Here is a 26,907-nt window from a genome sequence, read left to right on the forward strand (position 1 = left end):
TTAACTTCTCATTAATTTCATTAACTTCTAACTTTCTAAATAAGTGACTTTCAAATGCTTTCTCTCCTCCTGTAGTGGATTATATCCTAGTGGACTGTGAAGACTATTCGCAAGAATCAGAGCCAGAACAAATAAAAATATAATTAATTATGCTTCCATGTATTTCTAGACATGATTAAGTTTAGTTGCATATAAACATGAGTCAATGCATTTTTCTCTTTCAATGCCAATTGCGAGTGGACAAAACTCTCTCATTCTTCGTAATTCTTCCCAGATATCTTTAATTGGTAATTCAATAAGTGTTACTGGGATGAAAGTTTCACAGGGACCGTGGTTTTGTCTGTTTTGTACACTACAGTACTGCCAACACTGTGAAGAGGTCTGGAACATAATATTCATTTAAAAATAAACATGTATGTATGAATGTAATAAATGATGAACAATTAACATAGGTAATTCTGATATTATTTTCTGTAAATTATAAATACATATTTTATTTTTATCTTTTTAGCCTTAATTATTTAAAAACATGCTAAATTATATACTTGAAAATTAGGGTCAAGAATTCGGTAAAAGGTAAAATCTTATTTTTTCCTCAAATGTGAATAAAAGTGATGACTTTCAGTTTTTCTATTGTTATTTCCACCAAACACAATTAATCTGCAGTATACATATCGAGTAACATAGAGAATACAATAAAAAACCTACAAATGCCAAATAATTTATAAACACTTGGTTTTTTCCAATAAATTTTACTTTAAGGTAAGGGAATATTAAACTTATTCTACTTTTATAATACTCTCTCTTACTCCACCCTAGTTTGGGAATAGCTTGATTAGCTAGCTGGTAGGCAATTTACTAATCAGATTTAAAAGAAAGAATGAATATGGACATATAATCATAATTTAATCTAAATGCTTTCTAAGAAAATATTTGGAGTAAAAATGTAAAATGAAAAATTGTTGTCAATAACTACATTAAAAGAGAAAGGAAAGAAGGGGTTCTGAAATGCAATATAACAGATAAAAGGCATACAAAATTTAGAGACAAATATGATAATCATATCTTGGAAGAAACCTCTAATTATCCAATGTCTTTTGCTCTTAGAAAAAGTATGATTGTGCATAGGTATAGATCAATTTGATCTATATTTATAAGTGGAACATTTTGATCTCACCTATAAGTGGAATCTAATCAATAAAACAAATAAGCAAGCAAAATAGAACCAGAGACACTGAAATAAAGAACAAACTGACAGTGACCAGAGGGGAGGCAGGAGAGGGATGACGGGGGGACATAAGGGAAGAAGGGCCATTAAGGATCACGTATGAAGGACCCATGGACAAAGGAAAAGGGGGCTGGTTCCAGGGTGAGAGGTGGTGATGCATGGAGTGGGAGGGAGTGGTGCTGGGAAAATGGAGACAACTGTACTTGAACAACAATAAAAATAAGAAAGGAAGAAAGGAAGGAAGAGAGAGAGAGAGAGAAAGAAATGAATGGACTCCTTTCACATTTTTAAAAATTATTGAATTTTGCAAAGAACTTTGAGTTATACCTATCATTTACCATATTAAAAATTTTAAAGAAATTAAAAATAAACAATCAAGTACATCTTCCATGAGCCACCAAAGTAGTCTGACATCTCATGTAAATGCAGGAAAACTCCACTATACCCTTGAGAAAGAGTAAGAGTAAAAAAGGCAAATAATATCAATATTCTTAAGAATTTTTTGATCTTGTAGACTCCTAACTAGTGGGGTCAAGGGCAGTGTGAGAAATAGTGGTCTAGACCTACAGTATAAAAATCAAGTAGTAACTGTGAAGCTGAGAAAAAAAAAAATTAGCACCAGGCTTTTATGACAGTCATCTTCAGCCACTACATACATGAACACTTATTCTATGGTGTCTTTTACTTTTATACTAAAAAAATAAGTTGTGAGCTTTTCTTGAAAATATTTATTATATTGTTATCTTTAAAATTTTTTTATCTTCTTCAAAACTTATTCCATTCAGATCTTCAAAACTCCAGGAATATAAGATCTGAATTAAAAATTTCATGTATCACAACAATTTGCTTGTCTGTCCTTTCTTTGCTTTAAAGGCTACTTTATGACCTGTGGAGACCTAGAGTAAATAATGAGATATGCTGTCATAAAATAAGATAAATTCTTTCACAGAAGGGGTTTTCTCCAAAGTTTTTTAAATTTTCTTGTACATTAATAGTTGAAGACAAAATAATTATTTACATATATAGAAATGTGAATTATGTGGTATAAAAACTTTAAGTTATTTATAAAAAGTTCAAGTTTAATCATTATTTACATATATAGAAATTTGAATTATATGCTATAAAAAGTCCTTTTTTATATCTCTCTGTATAGGTTCTAAGTTCATTTTGCAGAGTCAAATTAAAGTATAATGTGACCAATATAGTTTTTAAAAGTGTAGTTTTGAATTTGTTATGAGGAGATGCCAATTTACCTTTTCTTTCAAGAATACAGCAGCAATTTTATTCTACTGTCTTTCTTGTATATTTAAAATTAGGGATTCATGCTCCTGACTTTTATCAATAATTTTCTTCTCAAAACTTAGCTGTTTTTGATTAATTTGTAATATCAATATACTGATTAGTTTCTGTTCAAATTATGAATTTAACTAATTAAAATTTATCTTTCAGTAACTTAGAGATACTGAAGTATTAATGTATTAAGCTACGATTATATATCTATATTATTTGTATTTGCTCAAAATATTGTATTTCTAATATGCTTTCATTTAAAACATGAATAATTATTCATTATTAATAATTATTTATTTACACATTCCACACAGTAATGAAATAAAATGAAAAAAAGGGTAGTTTCCCAATCCGCCTCAGGACACATGAAGATTCCTTTTATTCTACGTCATACCCATATGTCACCCCCCAAATTATCCTGTACAATGAGAATGGGTGAAATACCATGATTTTACATAATGTAATACATGTGGATGAAAAGTGGAAAAAAATTAAGTGACTCATGGATAGTTAGACATCTGGATTTAGTAGGCAATACTGTTAAGCAGCTAAATAACGCCTTTGGAATTTCTCTGCCTTTGGTAGCATTTCTCGAGTTCTATGATCCCTCCTACCCAGGTGACAATGTTCCCAGCCCCGTGGTCATATTGTACTCTTTGTCCAGCTCCCTCGCTGTGTCCCCATCAGCCTTCTCAGGCTCCACGCTTTTTATTTCTTTTCGCCATCATTACTTGTCTGTCTCACTTCCTCAGAGTTCTGCCCTCTGGTGGTAACTTCATAAATTAACTTTTTTAAAAACAATTTTCTTGAGCCCCAAGTAAAATAAGTTGCATTTTAAAAATTAAATTTAACTTTCTTAAAGACACATCATAAAAAGTATTTAAGGAACTTCATCATGTTAAAATCAGGCCTTCCTCTTCTTCTCAGATAATGTATTAACAGTCACATCCAATTATACAGGCCCCTTGGTAGATCATTTGATTAAGGCAGGGCAATATTGAAGCCAACTTTGATACTTAGATGGGCCAGTTAGTCTTGCTATTCATGTCAGATGAAATGAACACAGAAGTTGCCAGTGTGAATGAGACACACACTATGTGGATGGCTCCATGCCAACCCAAGGCTACTACTGGAAAAGAACAAAAATCTCCATTGATGATAGGTCAGTGGATTCATGTTTGTGAATGAAGGTCCATAAACAAGAGACAGCGTCATATGGTCGGAGGTATTCATTTGCTATCTGTCACTCTGTATGTAGATCAGAAACAGTTCTGGCAATAACTGTTAGGAGACTAGAGAAAGAGTTGAAAATCCTAATCAATCACTCTAAGGAATGATGGTAACTCTTGAACGAAACTTTAGAAAAACCAATCATTTTGATTTTCATAGATACCAAAACAAAATGAAACAAAAACCTCATTTCCAGAGAAATTAGGCACAGAACTTTGAAAGCTGATAACCAATTTGATTCTTTCAGATTTTGTTTTATGTTTACGGTGTTCAAATCATTCCAGTTTCAATTTCAATTATATTAAACTATCCAAGGAATTTTTTAAGCTTTTTCTTTTTTACGAACACATTGAAATGAGGGGTATAAATCTGTTTTTATTAACTTGTTACAAACGTTACAGAAGACTTCACCTCACAACAAACTCATTCTGATTTCTCTTCTCCTTGATTTCTCTTTTGGACCCTCTCCATAAACAGGGAATACAAAATTCCTTCTGACCAAAAGTGACCATCTCCTTCCAGTTCGAACAGAATGAGACACTGATTGGCTAACACATTTTGTAAAGGTTCCCTTCAGGCCCAGTGTCCGCCCTGTTTCCCCACCCAGCCACCCACTACCACTTGCCCAGGAGAGTGGCTCCCACAGAGTGATGGCTTAGTAAGAGTTCCCCACAGCAACATAAGAATACGAAGCTCTTCTTTGACAGGTGCCGCAATGAGCCTTACTGAAAGTGGAGTTTCCAGCAGCGGTCTGTGGAAGTAGCTTCAGGCCTGTCTCCAACAAACTGAAATCATATTCCCCACCGAGATTCATCTTTCCATCTAACCTCACTGACCCATCCCAATAGCTCTCATTGCCCAGACTGGGGGGACAATTTCTATTCACTCTGTGTTACTGCCTGGAAACTTAAAACTCACCAAAACTCATACTATCAAACAAAAATAACTCAGGATTTTCAAACTGAACTTAAAATGTAATACACTGAATGTCAAATAAATTCATTATCAAGGTTTTAAGAATGCTTCAATTTGTTTTCATTTTTTTTTAATCTACTCTTTAAACTCTCTTCCCTGGTCGGCATCACCTGAAATGACAGGGCCTGCGTTCAACCAAAACAACTGGCGTGAAAAAAACCATTTCCGGGGATTTCTAAATACAGAGAGTTGTTTCGGCGTCAGCATGTTCTGGCACAATCTGTCTCATCTTTCCCCTCAGGTTTCTAGCCATGCAACTGAATCCCAGAGGGAAAGGAAACATTCTTTTTCACTCACTCCATAATTATTGCCTGACCCATATTTTATGCTACTTCAAGCAGAAATCTGCTGAAAAGCTTAGGAAAAAAAATTGAATAGCTCTTTGGGGACAATTCTGTCCCCCTTGACAGAAATGACTACAGATACTGACGCATCCCACTTGTGCCTTGAGAGGATTTCATGTTCCTGGTTTGTGGCACTTTAATCATCAGCCTCCAGAAAAGAGGATCATGTAGGCAGAGGAAGTCTAAATTGTATTCTGCCATTATTTCTAGCAACCTCTCATCATTTGTTGGAACTTGGATAAGAAAAAAATAAGTAAATGACAGTTGTTTTTCTTGAAATCAGGGGAGTTTAATTTCAAGGAGCCAGTGTATTTAAAAAACAAAGGCTTAGGCTTAGTAACAGGACAAGGGTTATGCTGCTGATTTTGAAAATTTCTAGCTGTGTGTTCTTCTAGTCCTCTGACTCTCCAATTGCTTGCTTAGAAAAATATTGGCAACAAATACCTCACCTACTAGGTGTGATAACATGAGCAAATGGGTGACAAAACACTTTGTACGACGTGAAGAATTATTTTAATACACAGCACTGTTTTCAGAATGCCAATAGGATAATGTGAGCTTGACCTTGAGGATTAAAGTGGGAGGCTTTTATCCAATGTATTAAAATCAATACTAATACTTCTTCTGCGGTTAGTGAACAGGAACTTGATGACTGTACATTTGCAATTCTTACCACTTTTACTCTCTAAGTTTTGAACTCATTATATGGCACTTTATATAAACTTAATCCTTTATTTGCCAATTAGTTGTTCGGCAAAATGCATGGTTGAATTATATTCCTGGTGACTTTTTAGTACCAGGGATATAATATAACTCTATTTTAGAAAATGGGCATTTGCTTTATCACCTATTAGAATAAAGTTAAACAAGAATCCATACTATGGCATCTTAATATTCTTTTGATTGTAATTTCAATAAAGAATGATTTCAAGATTCAATCACAGCACCCTAAATATATGAGAATATCCATCAGAGTATTATTTGTAAAAAGGGGATTGAAAACAATTTACTAAAATGTTAACAATAATATTTATTTTTAAAAAGGGGCAAAATATTATACAGTAACTTAAATCATGATTGAACACAGAATGTGAAATAAGGGAAGTAACTGCCTACTTTGATATTTATAATTACAAAATATTTGAAGGAAGAAAATGAATATCATTAAGAAATCAACAAAACTTATTTGATGAAAAAAGGTGAGAGGAGGAATCTTAAATACTTTTAGAATGTACTAGTAAAGCTAACTAGAAAAGAGAATTTGTGCTTTGGAGCTAATCTATAAATTGGGCACATTCAGAACTATGCTAACATTTACCCCAATTGTTTCCTTAGTTACCTAGCTAATTCAAGAAACATCACAATGCTTCACCCTCCACACTGCCACATACATCTTCCATAGCCCCTAACGTCTAATTAATTGGGACAAGAGTGTACTATATTTTTTAATTTTCTGAGAATACAGACAACTTCTGCTCTAGCATAGTACAAGGTTTGATTTTAGTTTTGTGGAACTATCGAATCATAAAATCAGGTATTTTAGGGTTGGAAGAGACCTAAGGGGCAAACATAGCTATCTTATTTTTTAAACTTTATTTTCTTTATGTTTTTGAAGATAATTGTTATAATCACCCTTGTTTGAGTTTTATCATTGGTAGAGGCACTCTTTCTCTAGGAAAATTCCACAAATGCTGTGTCGTGTTAGGGACAGATATAAATTTGCTCTCTTTTCTGATCACAGCTATGGAATAAAGTTTAGATGCTTCTCCAGAGCAAGGACACATAGAATCTGTCTTTTTCTATCCAGGAAATTGAGAAGATTGTGGAGTACATCAGATGTGAGAGCAAGAAATAGTAAAAGCCTTGCTTAAGAGTAGCCCGACTCCATTATTTACTTACATGTTTATGTAAGCTCTGTATTCTGGAATAATTTTCTATCTATCTTACAATGTTTTTGACATGAAACTCTGGTCTGCTCCCCAAAGCTCTACCATTCATTACAACTCTCACCAACAATGGAGCGGTAACCATGAATACTCTACTGCAAGGAATCAAATGAGAAAGCAAAAACTGACACACTCATTTTAAGCTGCATCGTATAACAATGGCTCAGAACCCAGTAGTTTATGAATGAAATAAAGATACTTTATTTATTACACAGGCACTTGGATATTCACATGCCCAACACGATACACTTGACAACTACGGAAACATGAGTGGAAAATGTCTGTTTGTAGGATAGAGAACTTTCACCGTGGAAAGGTGGATGGGTGCATTAACAATTTTTCCTTCACTTTCCTCTAGGAATTTCCAAAATCCACTGAATTTTTTTAAAAGTTACACTTGAAATGATATGTAACAAAAACTGATCTACATTATTAGCTGGTACACTAACTTGAGAGCAGTTTAAAGTTTTATCACAATGCAACATATTTATAGTCATGCTTGAACAGATTTGGTTAGTAGCATGCATTCCATTCTGTCATATGAATACCATTCATCTATTTCCCAACAAAAGTCAAAAGATGCCCAGTGCATAGAAAAATACAAATCACTGTAGTCAGTATATTATGGGACTGATCTTGGGACTTACACGGTGATGATGAAGTCCTGAAATGCCATGCCCACAAAAGCACATTAAAAAGTGGATAAACATATTTTATCAGACAATCTCTAAAAATTAAAAGATGAGGGCTTTAAATTTGGGGAATGTTCTTGCTGTGTGCTTTGAACAGCGCCTTTCTGCTCACCTCCTTCTGGCTTGACTGGTCCATCAGACATCACCTTCCTGAGGGCTAGCTGGCTTTGGTCTTGGTTGCCATTGGCTGGTGGAGGCAGATTATCAGACTGAGTTCTTTGAATGGGGAGGACTCCTGCTATGCTGTGTCTGTGCTGCTTCCTGGCATGATTAGACTGACCGCTTTTATGTGCTGCTGTGGCAGTGTGGGTGAAATGGAAACCCAGAGTATGTATCCTCAGATGAAACCAGCTTAAATGTTAGTCATGCAAACAGAAGTGATCTTTTGCTCTACTGAAATAAGTTGTGTTTTCAAATGCCAAAATGACACCACATGCACAGCACTAAAGGGGTTAAAACTGGCTGTTTCTTTGGAAATGATGACTTTGGGAGATTGGGGGAATGTGTTCCTCTTTCTCCATTGTCTAGTTAGTGCCTCTTGGAAGTAACAGCACACCTACATTTGTAAAAATCTCTATTTAAGGTTTTACATATCAATTGACTAAGTTTTCACAAACTGAATGGAAATGCAGCAGTTAAGATGGGTAAATTGCTATGCTTTAAGTGACATTTGACAGTCAAAAAAGAGTTCCAAAGGTTAGAGAAAAATAACCTATATGTTCTCAGTTATCAAATGCAAAGTATGATCCAACAGAACGGATTATGTTCCTCGGTGAGGTTGTACTGCCTCATCACATATGCTTATATACACTTTAATATTATATTCTTTCTTGATAATATAAAAAACATGATTTTCTTCACTGATTTCTTTCTCAAAAGACCGTAAAGTTTCCCGCATGGAAAATGACAATGTTTCACACGGATAATCTATTAATATTTTTAAGCCTAAAATGGCTTTTCCCTCTAGGTTCTAAAACTTGACTGTTGGTCATATTCCTTTTCTGCCTTAAATTTCTGAGTGTTTTTAGAATTGAGAATCTCATGGATAATCTGCTTTAAATGCTTGTGTGTGTGCTTTGTGTGTGTGTTTAATGCCTGGAAAGTTGGCAGCCACTGTGCTTGTAATTCCTATATTCTAAAGGATAGTTTAGTGCACACAAAAAGGACACATGACATCGTTTGCCTACGAACACCACAGACACAGCCACCAAACGCCATGGGGCAGGTTGGATGGATGGTGGAGACAGAGTAGAAACAGCCAGTTTTACTGCACTCTATGTAAAGTAAAGAAATCTAAATAAGAAAGAGCATATTTATGTATTGAAGGTTCTTACACAGACAAAGGGACAAAGAACAGAGTGAGCAGGGTGTGCCAAAAACAGAAAGCAAACAGGAAGGGACAGCAGGAAAGAAAGGCAACAGATGAACATTAAGCTGCCATGCTGAGGAATTTATTTGCGTCTTTTACTTGGTTGAAGGCGGAGTTGTTGCACAGCAGCTTCAGCAGCGGCTATAGCAGCCCCTGCGTCTTCCAGGTGGGTCTGAGTGACGCTGGTTTTGCTTTGGCTGCGAGATGGTCCATGAGAGCGGAGATGGCCTTCAGATGAGGATTTCGAGCTACCGGGACTACTATGGGATTTCTCAATGGTGGGAACCTGCATGTCTGGTTACAAAAGAGCAAAACATGAGTTAAAGTTTCCCCAGCATTCCTTCTGTCAAGTTTGGTCTCATGTAATTTGAAACTGTCTTGAGATTTAGGTTAATCTGTTTCTTTAGCTCTTTTATGGGACTGCTCACCATACAGTAATATCATTAAATACTTGGGAAAAATCTGAGGAGTAAAGGCGAATGGATAACAATGTTGAAAAGTGTGAGCAGAGGAATACATTCTAACTAACTTCATGTGAATGAATGTATTACAGTTTCACCAAGCAATGCTGCTAATTCTAACATGGACCAGGTAAGGCTTCCATTGTCACCAGAGGAGCTGTAGGGAGAAGGTGAATTCTTGGATGAAGATGTGTGGGTCACTAGGACATAGTAAAGGTGAAGATTGTAGAATCCTCACCTCAGGTGATTTTGAGAATGTATATGCACATCCTAATAGTCACACAGAGAGAGGTCTTTATACTAATGATCTTCCAGAATGTTAATCAGGCCAGAGCTGATCTGGCTTTGTGGAATCCATGAGTAATCTATAAAATTCATCCATAATAAATCTATAGCACCCATGTGGTCAGTGGTTTGTCATATCAATTTAGTGGCCTACTGGACATGGATTGCCTCTGTTTTCTATTTCCCAGAACACTTGTCCTTATAATCCATTCCTTTCTAATAGGTAAAGGACCAGTTTTCAATTGGATGTACTTTCTGAGAGTAGGAAAGAAGGAAGCAATATTAGGTTCCATATAAAAATGTGTATTTAATACTTATAAATAGTTCAGTATATCGATGTAAGACACTGGATGGTTATCTCACACAGGCCATAACTCAGTTTATGATGAAGATTAATGTTGTGTTGTAGGGCAATTGGTAATAAACCTCCCAAAGGAAAAGCTCCTTCAGATGGGAATGCTGTGCATATTTCCAAAAGCAATGTATGGCGATGATATTTTCAAAGTACTATTTGTTTTTTTAAAAAGTCACAGAAATAGCTCGAGTCAAACATTTATGAAAACTTTAAATAAATTTCAGCATACCAATTAATTTGATGACAAGGAAAAATGTTTTTGATGTGATAAGTAAAAAGGAGGAAGCAAACTTATATATAATCATACACTATATACAACATGTAAGAATGAATAAACCTATGAAAAATAAGTATTTCAACAATTAGAAGAAATATGTATAAATGATAATGATGATTATGTCTAGTCAATGAACTGCTGAGAATTTTTATATATTCTTTAAGAAACACCCCAATTCAATTATAAAATCAAATTGTCATGGATTTTGAAATCTGGAAATGACCCAATAGCTTATATATCCAAACCTACTCCATTCTACAGGTTGCAAAATGGAGAGTCAGCGAGGTAAAGATCACAACGCCATAAACCTAATCATGGGCTGACCTGAGACCACGTCCCATTTCTTCTCATTTCATATACATTACTCTTTGCATTATATTTAATGTTTTCTAATAGAATTCAAAACACAAAATGTATTCAATATACAAGCATACATATTACAGAAGAAACTGCGTGAACAAAGAGACGAAAGCTTTTTCTACTTGAAATATCTCCTACCCTTGGCTGGGTCAGGGAAGATTCCGTGGCTCCTGCTTTTGATGACGGAGGGCTTCGGAGACTGCTGGCTGCTCTGGCCAGAGTGGGGCTTGCCCTGATCGATGCTTTCTGTCTGTTCTTTGAGAGGATACCACCGAGGCGTGTTATCCAGGTGAGATGTGCTAGATAAATCAATCAATACCTAAAAAAAGTACAGTGAAATCAACACGATTTATACATGAAGCTCTTATAAATTTGTTACTTTTTTCTGTGATCTGAAACCTTTTCAAAGATATAAACCCAAGGATAATGAGGTTGTCGTCCTCGTATTTCCTCAGCCATAATATTGGGCATGAGCACTGATGTACACTAGATACTTAACGAATGTTTGGTTAAATTGAACTGTGTAAAATCTTGGACTACTAATTCAATTTTTTGGTGGTGATGTAAAAGGATGAAAAAAATCAATCTCCTTATGAAATAAAGCTTTGTGAAATGGACACTTTCTGGTCCTCAACTTGGCTAGCAGTTTGGAAGATTGATTTTAGTTATGAAGGTTAAAATAAAAAAAGAATAAGTAACTTGCAATTCCTAACGTTAGTTCATATCTGAACTAACAAACTTTAGTTTATATCTGAAACAGGTATATAACTAACAGTTTAGGATAAGAAAGCACTGTGTCATGGCTGAATTGGTAGTATTTTTTCTTTCTTAGTGTTTCATCAATAATGGTATGTTTTACAGTTGCTGGCATCTTAGACTTACTGAGATATAAAAAGTGAACACCAGCACAATGAAGATATGTTCTAGGTTCATATAAATATACACAAACTATACGGACTTCATTAAGCCAGTTTTCTGAAACAGGGCATTAAGTCAGATATAAATCTATACTTTAGAGTAGTCTTGTGTAAGATCAAGATTAGCCCAAGTGGCTGCACCAGCATGGAACCTACAGGTGAGTGAAGGTCAGATGGTCCAGTCTGATGGAAAAGGAAGGTACAGAGTCTCGGAATCAAACAAGCCCTCATGTTACCCAGACTAACACAAATGTGTTCTGTTACCCGTATCAAAAGGACATCACATTTTCCAGGTGTTATATCTTTTTGGAGATGATTTTTAACAATAATTTATCATTTCTACTCTAAGCAAAGATCACTAAACAAAATATACATTTTTGAAATATGATACATTAAAAAAATCACAGAATCAGGCCTACTTTACCAAATTTCATGCTTAGGTTAGACTCCTTGTGAATTATAGAAAACTATTCTTATTATCTTTTCCAGTTTGTTTCTTAAAATATTTTGAGAGATTTTTCTCTGGATAATTGAAAGAATTAAGAATGTAGAATGTCACAACGCGTCATCCTACGAGCAGTGGGAAAGAGCAATTAAAGAACCCAGTGGGTGATGCCTTTTAAAAAGTCCAGTTCATTTTATAATAAATTGATCGTAAATCTTTGACACAATCATCTGAATTCAAAGCATGATCATTTATCTTTCTATCAAAACAATATATAATTTTATTAATCAATGTCACTCAAAAAAATTCAATTAGAAATCTGGAAAAGGCAATCCCATAAAAAAAATACAATGAGTGAACCTAACTGTGTACTCTAGAGATTATTCCATGCAATTTTATTTTTTTAATTTTAATATATTTTATCGATTATGCTATTACGGCTGTCCCATTTTTCCTCCCCTTTATTTCCCTATGTCCTGTACCCTGCTCCTACCAGCATCCCCCACCTTAGTTCATGCAATTTTAAAACACAGCACTTTGACTCTATATCCATCCTTAGTGGTGGGATATATCCTGAGGACGAAAAGAACTGCAAAACTTTTTAAACATGTTTAAAGTTTGAATCATAATGTTCATGGTGGTATTCGTATCAAAATTCTTAAGACTGTTGTGTGTATATTGTACAATGAAGCAAATGAGTAAAAAAATCTTACAAATTAGTAAGCACGGCAAGTGGTAAAGTAAAAACCATTTATTGTGTTGTGATTCATACTCGAAAGGTAATTAATTAAACATAAATTCTATCCACCCAAGGACTTTATGCAGAAGTGTTTATCTTATAAACTTAGGAAAAATGGTTTGCATCAAGCTTTAATGGGCAGTTGACAGCAAAAGCAAACAGGGGAAATGAAGTCAAAGGCTCACCTCACCAAGAAAGTCATTGGAAGAAAATCGATCATAGTCCCACACTGTCACCTCCAGCGTTTTCTTCTTGAGCTACAGTTCAAACCAAAAGGTCATTCACATCATTTCTCATTGTGAATTTTCATAACATTGGTATTATAGACTCATCTATTTTTACTTCCTTGAGTCTTTCCCTTTATATAAAAATACTTTGTTTGCTAAAGTAATTGTAGTGATAGAAATGTATTGGCCTCAGAAGTTACTGTCCTAGGACAGTATAAAAAATACTTTAAATATTATCTAAAACTATCTGGGCTTAAATTTAATGTTATATAAAATATTAATGGTTTTGCAGTCTAACCTAGTGTAGTATCATAAGGTCTCACTATTTTATAAATTTTACTAATCTACCCCCATCTTTAAAAACAGAAATTAGAATCTATAAATATATGGGATTAAAAATATATGTTTAAATATATGGGATTCATAGTGGCAAAACTGTCTAAGCTATTTAGATAAAGTATTTGAATTAAGAGTTTTTTGTTTCTGTAAATTCCCCCAAAACATAGCAGTACTATCTTATTTCTGCAGGTAAATTTAACTTCTCTTAAACTCAAAAACTTGTATTACGATTTATATTCAGCTTTGCCTTTACAGTCAAATTAGAAATCTTCCAGAGGGCAAATAATAAACCTCATTTCACAAGACAACTCATCTGTAAATTATTTCCTATGGACGTCATCTTCCTTTCTAACTGGAGTCTTTTCTCTCTGAATTTAAGATCCTAGTCCTTCCATAATTCTGTTATTACTATTCTTATATCAGGCTAAATCTGTCACATAGAAAATAATCATTGCATACCTGTTCCATGGAGATACTTTTATAAATTACTGTTTGATTCCACTCAGGATTAAGACTTTTCTGAACATATTTAGTCCTTCTCTTGTACTCAGCACTGAATTGGAAGAAAAGAGAGAGTAATCTTGATTATTCACCTAAACTGGCTACTTCATAGTCAACCTGAAGTGCATGCAGACATTTTAAGATGATATTTTGTTCTGAATCACTATGCAATCATCTCATCATCCTCATGTCTCAAAACTTATTTGAAGTTACATGAACAATGAAAATTTTAAAATATGTTGGATGCCTTTAAGTTTATTTGCCCGAGAGTAGTTTTTCTGAAAAAAAAAATTGGTTTCAGGTGTTCTACTGATCCTATAATTTTAGAAATTTCCTCTTTCCTGAGTGAAGGAGATAATTACATGAACCATATAGTAACATTAGCAACTTCTTGCCTCATAAATAATAATTAAGTATTTAACTTTACAATATTTTTGTGTCTAATCATGTCAGCAAAACCAAGTGGCCTTTTAATTCATTTTTCTATAAATACCATATAATCTTATCTATAAGAACTGAATCAACAAAACAAATAAGCAGGCAAACTATAATCAGAGACATTGAAATAAAGAACAAATGGACAGTAACCAGAGGGGAGGTGGGAAGGGATAATGGGGGATATAGGAGGAAGGATCTATAAGCAACATATATAAAGAACTCACAGACAAAGCCAAAGGGAGAAGAATAGAGGGTGGAAGGTGGGGATGGCTGGGGGAGGGGGGAGTGGTGGGGAGAAAATGGAGACAATTGTATTCGAACAACAATAAAAAAGAGAAATTAAGAAAAAGATGTATACAACTTCTATGTCCAAACACACAAAAAAATTTGTAATAATTGTTTTCATTGAGGAATGGATAAAAAAGAACATTTTAAAACTTATGTTTCAAATATATTCTGACAGTCTTAGTAAAGTAGGATATTTAATCTATTTATAAAACAACTTTAATTAAATATAAATTCTTGGTTTATGTCAATAGCTTCTATTACAAATGATGCACCAAAACAAATTTTTTCTCATTCATTACAACTTGGAGCATTTGAATTTATCCTTGACTTTCCATTCACTCTGAACAACAGGTAGAAGGTTATATTCTACAAGTTTAAAAATACCTTATTTGAGAAAAAAAAAACAAAGAGCTTCTATCCTTTGCAACAGCATGGATGGAACTGGAGAGCATTATGCTAAGTAAAATAAGCCAGGTGGTGAAAGACAAATACCATATGATCTCATCTATAAGTGGAACCTAATGAACCAAACAAGCCAGCAAAATACAACCAGAGACACTGAAATAAAGAACAAACTGACAGTAATGGAGGGGACAGAGATAACAGGAGAAAGAAGGTGAAGGGCCAACAAGGAACATGTATAAAGAACACATGGACAGAGCCAAAGGGGGTAGCTTCCAGGGTGGGAGGTGGTGTTGGGGTGAAAATGGAGACAATAGTACTTGAACAACAACAACAAAAAAGCTTATTTCTACAACCTATCCTAATTAAGTTTTACAGAGCATCTGAAGCTGGCATTAACCAGCTGATGCGGTTGGAATTATTGCTATTTGCTATGAGCCAAAGGTACCCACACAGACAGGGACTGTCTCTATGCTCCCTGCCTTTTTCTGAATTTTCTGCCGAGGCTTATATCTCAGGTCCTGTGGGCACCAGAATCCTGTAAATTCCCCCAACCTACTTCTCTGGGATTGTCATGAGCCTGGACTTCATAACATACTTGTCTCTAGAGGCTGGATCCTGACCCTTGATCTGTAGTTCTGTTCAAATCTATGAGACTATCTCTTGCTACGCTGCTGATTGCAAGCATCACCACATCCTGGAATGCCTACTATCATTCCCCAGACCCTAAAGTACCAATCCATTCTAGATAACATTACTGAGAAGAACGCTCCAGTCCATGACCAACCTTTATCTTTTTTTCCCTCTTCTCTCTTTTCCTTCCTTCCCTCCTCCCTCCCTTCCTCTCACCTTTCCTCCCTCCCTCCCTTCCTTCCTTATTGTTAGCGATATGCAAGAACAGTAATTACCAACACTGATTGAATACTGGGATCACTTAGAAATCTGCATTCTGAGGGTAGAAGGTGGGGCAGTCAGCACCACACCAACATCTCCTTCTCTGCACCCCAAGGTGTTTCTGTTTTAATTGGTCTGTGGTGAGACTTGAACATCAGAATTGTTTAAATCCCCTGGGTAAATCTAATGTGTAGACAAGACTGAGAACCACTAAATTTATGTCTCTTAAGAACTCACCTTTCAGTCCTTGTGAACTGAATCCAATTTAAGAAATAAAACAACACTTTTCTGACTTCTAACCAACTCATATGAATTTTCAAAAATAAGAACAGGATTTGACAATTTTGTCATTGAAAAGATTTTGTGGATATGATTATGCAGTGATTTACAGAAACAGGTACTCTCATAAATTGCAGACAGAGTATAAATCTGTACATACACATTTTAGATAAACTTGTCAATATCTAGAAAAGTTTCAATTTAGTTAACCAAACACTTGAAAAATTCCACTGACTTACTCCACTTCTACCCTAGAGAAATTCTCTCATCCATTCACAAGGAATCTTGTTCAAGAACATTCACCACAACATTGATTCTCTAATAGTATGTTAATAAGATAATGAATAAGTAAGTACATTAAGATATAGTCACTCAATGAAATAGTAAGCAGAGTTAAAATGAGTAAAGTATACATTCGTATATTTAGAAAAGTATCTTAAAAATTATTGAGCAAAACTTTGCAGAAAAATAACTCTAGTTATAATAATTTAAATTTAAAATCATGTGGAATAATACTGTAAATTATCTATTCACACGTTTATATGTACAACAAACATTAATTTCGTAAGTCTCTTAGGAATTATAGATATTAAATTCTACTTAGTGGTTCTCTCAGGTAGACGGAAGAATGGCTGCAGAGGGCTTAAGGAGTATCTGTAAAATGTCTTTTATCAAAAAGAAAATGTTAGGAGCTGATAAAATTGTATAGCAATAACACAGGTATCAGAGTCTTTCTATAATTTTCAGTAAGTTTAAAATATTTTATAATAAAGATAAAACTTAATACAGTGAGCTATGTCTCTTTATATTTTATGTTTTTCTTTTGTTGTTACAATCCCTGGCTATTTTTCTAGGCAGATAAACTTAGAAAAAAGACATGACACTATGAGTTTTAAAGTATCTATTTGTTTCAGATATTGCTAACACATTGATAAGATCATGGGAAAAACATATTAAAGACAGAAGTCCTAATATAGTGAATAGTGAAATTAAGTTTTCAAATTCTGAAAAATTATATGCATAATTTGATAACATAATGGAATTTATGTCAAATGCAAATTCATGTACTTCCACTAAAATTCTAAATGTCAATATATATAACATTAGTCTGCATTATTGAAATGTGTTCAAGATGATTTATTAGTTATCATCTTAATAAATATGATGGTTGGTTCAATTTTTCACATGTGTATTTTAGTCATTTTTTCTACTAACACATTTAGCAAAAACTATTGAATGCCAACTCTGTATGAGGAACTGTGATTTCTTTCTATCTATCTATCTATCTATCTATCTATCTATCTATCTATCATCTATTTATCTAAATTGTATTGACATACCAGTATAAATATGATTCACACATGAAAAGCACTTTATAAAGTGAGCAAATCAAAATAAAAACAGTTAACACTTATTAAGTGCTTATTTTTTCCCAGGCAGAGTTCTAAATGCTTTTAATGTATTAACTCATTAAAAAGCCTAACAGCAATTCTATGAGGCAGGTATCATTTATTGTTCTATTTTATAGATTAAAAAAACTGAAGCTCTGAGAAATTAAAGCATGTTCGAAAGATTGCATCATCATTAACCAGTAGGACCACAGTTCAAACACAGGGAAACTGGCTGTTCTTAAACATGTGATATGAACTCAATTGATTGGCTCATCATAGAATGTGAATAAGTCATCAATTTTCTTAATTGCAGGCTTCATTAGCTTAAGCATCTAGTTTGTCTTCTCTCCCCTATAATTTAAAGCTTTTTATATCAATTTAAATATACATATTTCCTATTTAAGTATATATTTCATATAAATAATATAAATTACATATGATGTGTATGTACATATAAAATACCATTAAACGATTAGGTAACTTTTGGAGTTGCTTGGGGAAATTCTGAATGATCTATCCTAAGAGTGTCATAGAACTAAGGATAATTACTATAAATATTTATTTTCCTGGATACACTCAAATAACTGAAATTTCTTGGGGAAAACTTGGATGTTCATTTTAATAAAGTACCTTAATCTTATTAATGAGTTTGATTCTCCAATTCCCTCCAGATTCAAGGGTGGGGGGAGTACCCAGTGCCTTCAGGATTAAAGGAGGAAAACACATCTGACCCCTGAGCCCCGCTCCACCATCCCTGGTCCTCCAGGGTGAATGCCAGTGAATTCCTTTGCAGTCATTTTGCACTTGAGTTTCCTGACAGAGGATATGGCCAGACAAAAAGTATAGATAGCCAGACAAAAGCATTTCTTTGGTAACAGGTTTTTAAAAAAAAACAACGATCATGTACCAACTAACTGGAGGATGATATCAATGGGCTCTGATGCCACATTATACCAAAATTCCACAATTCTGTGGATTCGCAAATCGAAGATATCCAGGTCATCAGGTGTATTAAATGTGAGGATAAATTCAGGTTGAGAAAATAGGGGAGCTCATCTTCTCTTTTTCTTCCTTCCTCGTCTGATAAACACAATTAATTCTCTCATGGGAATGTTACATAATATATTAGGAAAATTAGGCCACATTTAACAGAGAAGTTTTCTAATAAGGACTGAGGAAAAAAGTCAATTTATCAATATGGGACATGGTGTTTATATTTAAAAAAACTAAACATTCATTCTTGCAAAGTTTTCACTAATTTCTTTTTCCTTTCACTTTTTAAATTACAGGCCAGTAAGTTCATCATAAGCAGATAGGCTTTTAATATAGGTAGCAAAATATATTTAAAATAAATTATTCTACCTTAATCCAGCTGAAAAACAGTTCATCGAGTTTCTCTTCTTAATTTCAAAAGAATTATTGAGAATGAAGAATAGAATGGCCTTTTTGTATTTAACTTTTATAAAATTATCCAAACTAAGATCTTCATTTAAAAATTTATTTGGCTTTCCTTTATTGGAAATATATACATATATTTCTTTAATGCTAAAGTATACATCCCATAAAGAAATATAGTATATATCAGTTTTCAAAGTAAGTCTGCTTTTAATTTAGAATGATGTGCAGAGAAGATCTCACTTTGTAAACTCCGTTTTTCTGTGCAAGAATGTGTTCAGGGACCATCGCTGTATTGTCCTCTGTGTTTCCTGAGGTCAAAGACAATGGCTATGCTTAACCCTAGCACCTAGCACTGTGTCTGGAGCAGTCTGTGCTAAGTAAGTGTTTATTGGATGCACCCTTAAAACATTCTTCTACTTGTTTTCCCTTTAAAATTTACTGCAATAAAATATTTTTGTCTTCAAATTGTAAATAAACATTACAACACCTGTGTCAGCTCTGCACAGGTCACGTAGGAAACAGCTTCTGCTGACAAGGGTGCTCAGAGAAAATCCAGACAGGAACTAGGTTTACAGGTATCACGATAACTAAAATCAGCTTCAATCACACAAAAATCTCATCATTGGGAGAAAATCTGTGCTTTGTCCAACAGTGTAAGGAGAGAAAACCAGAAGAGATCTTTCAGATATCCTTATTTCTATTTATCAATTATCCAGGGACAAGTATTGAGTCCACAGGCTCTTCAGGCCCTTTCCCTGGCTTTCTCTCAACTCATCTTGGCTGACATTTGGGCTTTCTGAGCTTATGAGTATTTTGATCAGAGGGTGGAAAGAGAAAATAAAAGAAGACAAGAAAATTGGACCAGTGGGGTGCTTATTAGTTATCAGGAGATGCACTTCTTTAATGTTGACAATGATGGATATAACATACTTTATCATGGAAGAAAATAAAGGTTTGGGGTTTTCTATAGAGTATTCTTAAAAATACTGCTTTAATTCAGTAGCCTAAACATTATGCATCTCTTTTTTTCCACAGATACTTGACCACTGGCTACATGAAGTTTAATATACAGTTACATATTATTAGCAATAATAGCAACTGCCATTTATTGAGAGCTTATTAAGTGCCATACAACAGGCTTATCGCTTTTGGTGTATTACTCCGTGTGTTTCACAAAAGGCCCAGGAAGGAGGCTACTGTAAGTCTTTTCTAGCAAAAAAGGAAATAGTTTTGGAGAAACCTCACAACTTGGCAGGGCTGAAATTCAAAGCCAATTTTTTAAAGACTCAACTCACTGGCCTCTTCAGCTTAATTTACAATGTCATTAACCTTGTCATTATAATCCCTTCCCACACTGACAGCTCTCAGAGATGACTAAAGCAACTTTTAGATGAAAGGTATGACAAGAAGGTGATTTCTATATCTTCTAAATTGTCATCTAACACGACTTGGGCTATTTCAATGATTATTTACACTTACAAAACATGTTCTCCTCTAAGTTAAATATATATCAACCAGTCATTCTGACAATGTATCCCCAGTTTTTCTGGATTAAACACAAGAAGGGTCTGATTAAAGTGATTCATAAAGTCTGTTCTAAAATAACACTACCTCTTTGAAATGACTGATTATGTGTGTCGGCCTGAGAGATCTGGATGGGACCCGAGATGAGTGAGCCAGTCATAACGAGCGACCTTTCAGTTACCGCATGTCACTGTTTGCCATCCTCATGTGGCTACAAGGAAACAAAGAGTTTCTGGGCACTAGAAAGGCTGTGGTGACTAATCTAATTCTTTAAAATATTTAAACATTTATGCCTTGAAGAATCAGAAACAGCCTCTTTTGGGCACAGTTTGTCAGGATTAGGAAAAACGTCAAATTTTAATGTCACTTAAAAAAACAAATCCTGTACTATTAATATTCTGGATGAGATTAAAATTCTATCACCCTGTTGCTACAGATGGTACAAAATTCTCCTCCCCAACTAAACAACACATTTAATTTATAATGCAGTGAAATGTGCAAAAAAACGCTTTTGGCTATGTATTGAGAGATAGCCTTAGCTGACAATGTAATCATGCAACATGTGATGAGCTCTGTGAGAAAACAGTCTCCTCCTATTGGCAAACAAAGGATGTTCATATGTTGATGCAACAGAATAGGCAGATTACGGCATCCTGTATTGCATGGCAATGATTTTGTGGTGCACAAGGTATAAAGGCATGGAAATGTTTTAATATCGAAGTCTACGTGAGGGATAAAACCAGACACCTATGGTCTTTAAGATGAGGTATACACGAAGTACTAGACATGCAGAGCAGGTAACTCCTTTTCAATAATGACTCTAGATTTTTTTTTATTTGTTAATAGGAAACTCAGGAGAACTTAAGGTGTGATTATCACATAAGAAGCTAAATTAATTTCAGTGCAAAAATTATGACTAAAAATTTAGTTATGCCTAATTAAAGAGTGATATTTTCTTATCCATACTCTTCTATGTTTTTAATATTTCCTAGTTTTCGATGTTCTATTGCACACATCTGCTAAAACTATTTAGTAATGTTGTAGTTTGAACAATTTGCTGTTAAGCCTAAATCAACAGATACCAACATGTAGAGAAATAAAAATTACAGCCCAAGTTAAACTGCAGGTGCATGTACACAAAAGGGCAAAATTATGACTCCAGACAGAACAGCAGGGCTGAACACTGAGAGAGAACCAACTCTACCTTGCGTTCTGGACAACCATGACTTGACTGCATTGATTCCAGGGATGCGAGCAAAGGGTACAACAGGAAGTAGGAAGGACAGGAAGAGGAAAGTTAGGAACAGAAATAAGAAAATATGAGAACCGTAATTAGAGGAGCTATACCATAACACACAAATGACATGAGACAGTAAATAATTTTAGAACCAAGGCGAAAATAGTATCTCACAAGTGTAATAAACCCCAATATTTGGCCACTGTAATTATTAGGAGTAATTTAATAAAGGGCTAGGAATTGAATAGGAGTAGTGTATTAGCCACCTCTGGGCCAAATCCCACCAAGAAGGAATGTTTCATTTGGCAAATTGCATGAGGATGGCTTTAGGTGGGGAACTCACTCTTCATTTCACTGTAATTCCCACCTGACCCTGCTTTACTTGAATGGAGTGACACATTTTTGTTATTTGCCTAACCTTTCTGGATTTTCAAGTTTATAATAGTCTAATTGAAGCATAGTCCTGCAATAAATTAAGATAGAGACTCATATTGTTTAAAAGGTGATAACTCTGGCATATCGTTAAAACTAAAAATAAAGGTAGGGTTTTATTTTAATTCATTAGCAAATGTTAATTAGATATATACCCTGGGCATAGACTTATCTCGTTCTATTGTGACTAAACAACACCGAAGCTCTAAGAATCAAGTCAAAGGCAGAATGAAGTCTCAGTTTGTTGTTATACCCATGTTTCAAGCATGTAGCCAAATTACAGGCATAAGTAATACATAAAGATGTAAATGAATCAACATAAAATAACAACTCCTTTTTCTTGCATTATATGGCTAGTTGGTGATCTCTATAAATTAAATCAATAAATTTAAATTGGAGCAACAATACCAGCAATTCCAGTTTCTATGTAAAATTATTAGCTGGGATAAAATTAAAGGATATATACTGAATTTGATAAAGCAACTGGCACTTTTCAAATTATTTTCTGAATGTTACCTAATTTGATTCACCAGACCAACTAAACAGTATGGCTCTGCCTACCTTGGCTCTCTCAACATCCATACGAAAACTGAATTTCAAAAAATTGGTGATCTGCCTGTAGTGATATTATTAGTACACAGCAGTTCAGGTACAATGTATAATTCTAATTTGGATCTTGTACAAATTAACCAACTACAACCATAAACATGCTTTTTCATGATTTCCGTGCTTTTCAATTTGTTGAGGTTTGTTTTATGGACCAGAAAATATTTTTTTGGTGAGTGATTCATGTGCACCTGAAAAAAGTATATATTCTGCTTTAATTAAAGAGTAAAATGTTATACAAATATTAATTAGGTCATCAAACCAAGTAGGAAGGTACCAGGGAAGTGAGGATTTATAAATTTAAAAATTATTATGGATATACATGGTATTTTGATTATTTTTTGAAATGAGTCTTTTCAAAGTATATTCTAAAATATTTGTGGGGAAAAGTTACAATAGTTGACATCTACTTAAAAGAATCTGTTTGGAGAGAGTGTATGAGGGCAAAATGAAACATGACTGACTAGGACGTGACCACCATTGAAGCTGAATTACGGGTACATGCTGGGTCATTACACTCTTCTCTCCGCTATGTCCAACAATGGGAGACTGCAAAGTAAAAGGTAATATTGGAATGTCGCTCCTCAAATTAAATAAAAATGAACAAAAATCAAACCAGAGTTCTCAGTTTCTGGTCCAAAATTTTTGTCAATTTCTTATGACTCCATTTTGCTAATTTGTCTAATATAAATTGTTAACATACGGCATAACAATCTGTTGGGTTCAAATCACTATTTCGAAACCATCCTTAAGGATGCTATTTATATATAGCAATTTGCATTTACTATGTGCAAATTAAATATCTTCAAAGAACACTTACTTTATATGAGCAGTTTATATATTACACAAGAGATTCAGAGATAATTTTCATTTATTTAACCAAGTCAACATCTCAACTATTATTCTTATTTTTAAAATTTTGTTAGTGTTCTTACAACACTGGTTTGAAGTATGCATGTAAATAAAGATATATCAACAAGTCACTTCATGAGCATTTAACATAACGGATAATACATGTGTCCTATAAAATGAAATATCAACTTATGAGTCCTTGAACATTGGTTTCTCAAGTATATTTGGGAATGTAAGGTAATTCCTTAAATCTCCCACAAATAATTTCTTAAATGACTTCACAGATAATCTGATTGATGATAGCAAGAGTGGTTTCCAGAGGTGAATTCCTGATGTGCTCCCTCTCATTGAGGCAGGTTTTATTATGATCAGTGGCTCTCCTGGAACCATTTAAGGCTTAATTATAAATTATGATTCCACCTTATCTACTAGTATAAATAAACAAATATGACAAGTGGATAAAACTAAGAAAATGATATTATACTTTTTGAAATTAGAGTCTAAAAGAGACATTGTATCACAATTTTAAATTTATTTTACTTTTATTTTTTAAATTTATTGATTTAGAGAAAGAGAAGGGAAGGGAGAGGGAGAGAGAAAGAAACATTCATTTGTTGCTCCACTCACTGATGTGTTCATTAGTCGATTCTTGTATGTGTACTGACTGGAGATCAAATCCACAGCATTGGCACAATGGGATGACGCTTTAATCAATCTAGCTACCCAGCCGGGGCCCACTATTTTTTAAATCAGAGGATGCAGTACATCCAAAATGTTGATTCTTTACTTACCCTCTCCCTGGAAGAAGGTACACTTTAACAAAGGGGTCAGAATAACCATTGTTGTCTCGAGGGACTAGGTTTCTTGCTTGGAGAATATGTATTATAAGATTTCCAAGATCATAGTTGATTTGCAGCTTAAAGAAACAGAAATATATCTGGTGAATTTTTGTTTGTTTTAAAAACATATAATACATTGTGATTCAATATTTTATATTATTTTTTTCTCATAAGAAGCATCAACCCTTACTTCCATTTTATTTGAAACTAACAGATCGGTCAGTAGATGTCTAATTTAACTGGGAACTGCCAAGCGCATGTAATTATTAGAAAAAATGTTGTTTATTTTTTTCTTCTGTGAAAGCCCTGGCCTAAAATTCATTTAGAAGAAAAATCATACAGTGAAATCTAGTTGCATTTTAAAACTAAATAACTACTCTTAGTAAAACAGTAAATGTCTAACATTCATGAATACAATTAATGGGATTTTGAAAATAAATTAATTGATCATTTTATATTTATTTATTTATTTATTTATTTATTTATTTACTTTTATTTAGTTCTACCCACCCAATAATTAGCAGTGGGTGGAATCAGTATTTTGAGATAGAGCTATCGCTACTGAAATGAAAGAGTATGTTATACTGTGTACATTTCTCTCTTTCTATATTGTATTATGTGATACTGAACTACAGCTTTTCTTCCTGTTCCACCTGCTTTTCTAGTAGACTAAGAGATCAAGATAATGAAATCTTGTTCTTTACTTTTAGAAGCTGAAGAGGGAAGAAGAGGCATTGTCTCACAGATGCTTAATAGCTGTTGTAACACTGTCGTTGAAATAGTAAAATATTTATATTTCTAATAAATATTTGAGAAGTGTGCATAATTCAAAATAATTGAATCAACTGAATTTCCTCCTCAGAAACTGGAAGAGTCTTTTGGCACTAGAATAACAATTAATTCTTTTTGATGCTGTTTTTATTACTTAACAACAAAAAAGTATTTGTAGTTCAAAGGGGAAAATCCATAAATAAAACTACATATTTTTAATCTTACAATACATGTAATCTGGTTATACTGAAAGTAAGACAATTTAGATGAATTGAACTGTATCTAAAATTTCATAATTAAAATAATCCTTAATTTTAGCATGACTTTGATCTGGTATGTTTTATGGTAAAAAGGGAATTTTCAGTCGCTTTTCTCAATACAGAAAAGCCCAGAGTGTGACCATCACGAAATCAATGGGAAACATAAAACAAAGTGCCATGAAAGAAGCGGAGAAATGGGGAGTTTAGAACTGCAGTGACCAGGTGCCATCATGGGGACTGAAATGCACAATGACTATGAAATTAGTTTCACTAAGATTGGGAACAGCTTCCAAATTTTCAAGGGGAAATTCTTCCTTATACTCTTTTCTCTGCTAGCCTTACAGTCCACTTTTAACGGATGTGGTATCAAAACTATTTTTTTCAAAACCATTTACCATTGAAATAAAAACTTGCAGGCTTCCCTGAGACAGTGCTTTTCAAAACTGACTCTGGTGGAGCCTTAGAAAACATTTAGAACTTCCAAGAGAGAGTGACATGCCACAGGAATCCTCACCCAGAGCTACTCAGTGCTGGCGGATTCACTGCCTGGGTGTCTATATAAGGGTTTACTTAGAATAAGGTTTGGCTTAAAAAACAAAATAAGGTCGTTGTGATATGGAAATTAAAGAAAAATGGAAAGTATCCCACGAGTTAAGAAAGAATGTCATTAGTGTACATTTCCACTATAGAATTAAACATTACTGCCCAAGGGAAAGGAAAATAACATAAGAACAAACAACAACAAACAAACAAAAAACCTCACAGCAAATACTGGTCCATGGCCAAGGAGTTAAAAAAAAATGGGGGAGAGAAAGACAATTTTAATCAGAAAAGCTAGCTTTCTTTTTCCTTTGCTCGTTTGTTTGCGAAATGAAGGATCAGAGTAAGGCTTTTTAGAAGTGGGAAACCAAAGTGAGTCAGCAAGATCGGGAGTCCATAGGCATTCAGGCTCCATCCTTCCAGAATTTTCTTAGAAAGGGGCCCACCTTCAGCACTTTTTCTCTATTTCCACTGTCAGACTCCACTTTCACTTTAATCAGTGCGTGCCTAGATAATCATTTGACTGATTACTTTGTGTCCACCCTTTCTAGCACTTCCTGTACGCCACTGCTGTATGACTTTTCAGTACATACTCCTCAGTCCTTTCAATTAGCCTCCTCCTTATGCCAGAATGTTTACTGGTCACCCTATTATGTAGAGGCTAACTCCCTCTCAGCTATGTTCAAAATTCTTTAAATTTTTTAAAGATTTATTCTAGAGAGACAGATAGAAAGGGGGAGAGAGAAAGAGAGACATCAATTTTTTTTGTTCTACTT

General features: G+C 34.2%; 1 protein-coding gene across 2 annotated transcripts in view; it reads right to left on the reverse strand.

Annotated features, from left to right (window-relative positions):
- Positions 1–26,907, reverse strand: part of PCLO (piccolo presynaptic cytomatrix protein) — a 368,924-nt gene that overhangs the window by 50,883 nt on the left and 291,134 nt on the right. The window contains exons 15-20 of one of the 2 annotated variants that reach the window (XM_053672788.1): positions 24,513–24,637; positions 13,939–14,032; positions 13,099–13,170; positions 10,951–11,131; positions 9,174–9,368; positions 7,818–8,000 (exon numbers count right to left, since the gene is read on the reverse strand). In XM_053672788.1, coding sequence (XP_053528763.1) covers positions 7,818–8,000; positions 9,174–9,368; positions 10,951–11,131; positions 13,099–13,170; positions 13,939–14,032; positions 24,513–24,637 — 850 coding nt within the window. The remainder of the gene's footprint in view (positions 1–7,817; positions 8,001–9,173; positions 9,369–10,950; positions 11,132–13,098; positions 13,171–13,938; positions 14,033–24,512; positions 24,638–26,907) is intronic. The other variant, XM_053672786.1, reaches the window with a different exon arrangement.

Source organism: Artibeus jamaicensis, unplaced genomic scaffold (genome assembly GCF_021234435.1).
Source record: "Artibeus jamaicensis isolate MK-2021 breed Jamaican fruit bat unplaced genomic scaffold, CSHL_Jam_final contig_787, whole genome shotgun sequence".
Taxonomy (NCBI): Eukaryota; Metazoa; Chordata; class Mammalia; order Chiroptera; family Phyllostomidae; genus Artibeus; species Artibeus jamaicensis.